A 1,806-nucleotide genomic window follows, 5' to 3' on the forward strand; every position below is an offset into this window, starting at 1 on the left:
ACTCTTTCCTTTTTCTAATCAATCGTTACTGATATGCAACAGTTATTAGCAATAAAATGTTCAGAGAATTAACTCCAAATAGCGACACGATCCCTAACCACACAGGAGAAGGCAGTAACACTCAAACGTTCATATCCCACTACAAAGTTAAGTGTTTAATGTTTAGTCATGGCTCGCTGCAGATTTTTCATGTTTCCCTTTAGCCCACATTTTTCCCATCGAGCCTCAGATTTTTTTTCTGCCTTCAGATCAAAGACTTTCTGAGAAAAGCAAGACCAGTCACCTCTCCTCCAAATGCCTTTGGTGAAATTTGGGACTAGAGTCCTATTTAAAGACAAATCACGCAGAAATGGTTAATAAATCGGATTTTTAAAAAAGTGTCACATAAGGTTAACATGACACCAAGTTTAAACTTCATAAGTGTCATTTATCTTGCCTGCCAAAGATTGACAGATCTTTGGCTTATTTCCAGGAATCGTGACAAAGCCGACTGGCGCTATAAAGCCAGGGCTTTCACCCACTCCAGCTTCAGTCTTAAACATTCCTCAACTTTACCTGTCAAGCGATTCACTCTGAAATCATGGCCAAGGACATGACTCTGCTGTGGGGCTCCGGATCTCCTCCCTGCTGGAGGATAATGATCACTCTGGAGGAGAAGAACCTGCAAGGATACAACCAAAAACTGCTCTCCTTTGAGAAGGGGGAGCACAAGTCAAAAGAAGTCATGGAGATCAACCCCAGGGGTCAGGTAGGTTCATATCACACTATGTAAACACTCATATCTGAAATCTGCATTTGTTTTCCTGAAATTGAGAAAAAGGAGTATTCACTTGGCATTCACAAAGTGTTTATGGTTTGCACTGTCTCTTAAAGCTTCCTGCCTTCAAATGTGGGGATGTACCCCTCAACGAGTCCTGTGCTGCATGCTTTCATCTGGAGGTGAGAACTCAAATGAATCTGAATGTTATGTCTCCACAGAGTTTCTAGTTTGGAGAACTACTTGTGATTATATGTTAAACAATGCGTTGTAGAAACAGACACCCCACACCACAGAGGTAAAAAAACTAGGAAATTAAAAAAAATAATTAATGTCTCCTCCAACAGTGCAAGTACAAGACGCAGGGAACCAAGCTGATCCCCGACTGCGAGGTTGGGAGAGCGCAGATATTGCAGCGTGTGTTTGAGGTTAACGCGCTCACTGAGAAATCATGTAAGTTTGTTCTGACGCACTTCTGATCCTGAACTCTCTTCATCACAGTGTGTGTACCCCGAACAACGTTAGAACCACAGGGATTTAGTGAGTCTGTAAAGGATATATCAAGGCTGCTAAATCTCTTTCTGTGTGGCCTGGCTGATGTTGTCATTCAGAGGTCTGTGCTCTGGGATTTTGAACTGCTGAACTTGGCAACACTAAAAACCCATGTTGATGTTTGTTAATCCTGCCAGTGATCACATGCTCAGCCAAGATTTTGCATGTAAAGTAATTGGCTTGTCATGAGATTTGGCACTTTAGCACCTTGGCACAATATAAAATTCAGTTTTTTGCTTTTTACACATTTCCAGCAATTGTTCTCTACTACAACTGGATGGTCCCAGAGGGAGAGAGACACGACTCTGCCGTTAAGAGAAACAAAGAGGCTCTGACCGCTGAGTTGAAGCTGTGGGAGGGATACCTGCAGGTGTGTGAATGACCTGTGTGCACGCGATCTCAACGACTAAACTAAACCCAGAATACAAACGTTGGAAAGCCACAGGAGTAGATTGTAAACCTTGCCAGAAATAAGCTGGTCCATAAATTTCTTTTTA

General features: G+C 42.3%; 1 protein-coding gene across 1 annotated transcript; it reads left to right on the plus strand.

Annotated features, from left to right (window-relative positions):
* Nucleotides 1-545: 545 nt before the first annotated feature.
* LOC102212340 (glutathione S-transferase A-like) lies at nt 546-1,679 on the plus strand (the record flags this gene model as incomplete). Its single annotated transcript, XM_005755760.1, has 4 exons — nt 546-748; nt 874-939; nt 1,105-1,210; nt 1,564-1,679. Coding segments are annotated over exons 1-4 (456 nt in total), but the record flags the coding sequence as incomplete, so codon positions are not given.
* Nucleotides 1,680-1,806: the final 127 nt, after the last annotated feature.

Source organism: Pundamilia nyererei, unplaced genomic scaffold (assembly GCF_000239375.1).
Source record: "Pundamilia nyererei isolate P.nyererei 1_Seehausen unplaced genomic scaffold, PunNye1.0 scaffold02933, whole genome shotgun sequence".
Taxonomy (NCBI): Eukaryota; Metazoa; Chordata; class Actinopteri; order Cichliformes; family Cichlidae; genus Pundamilia; species Pundamilia nyererei.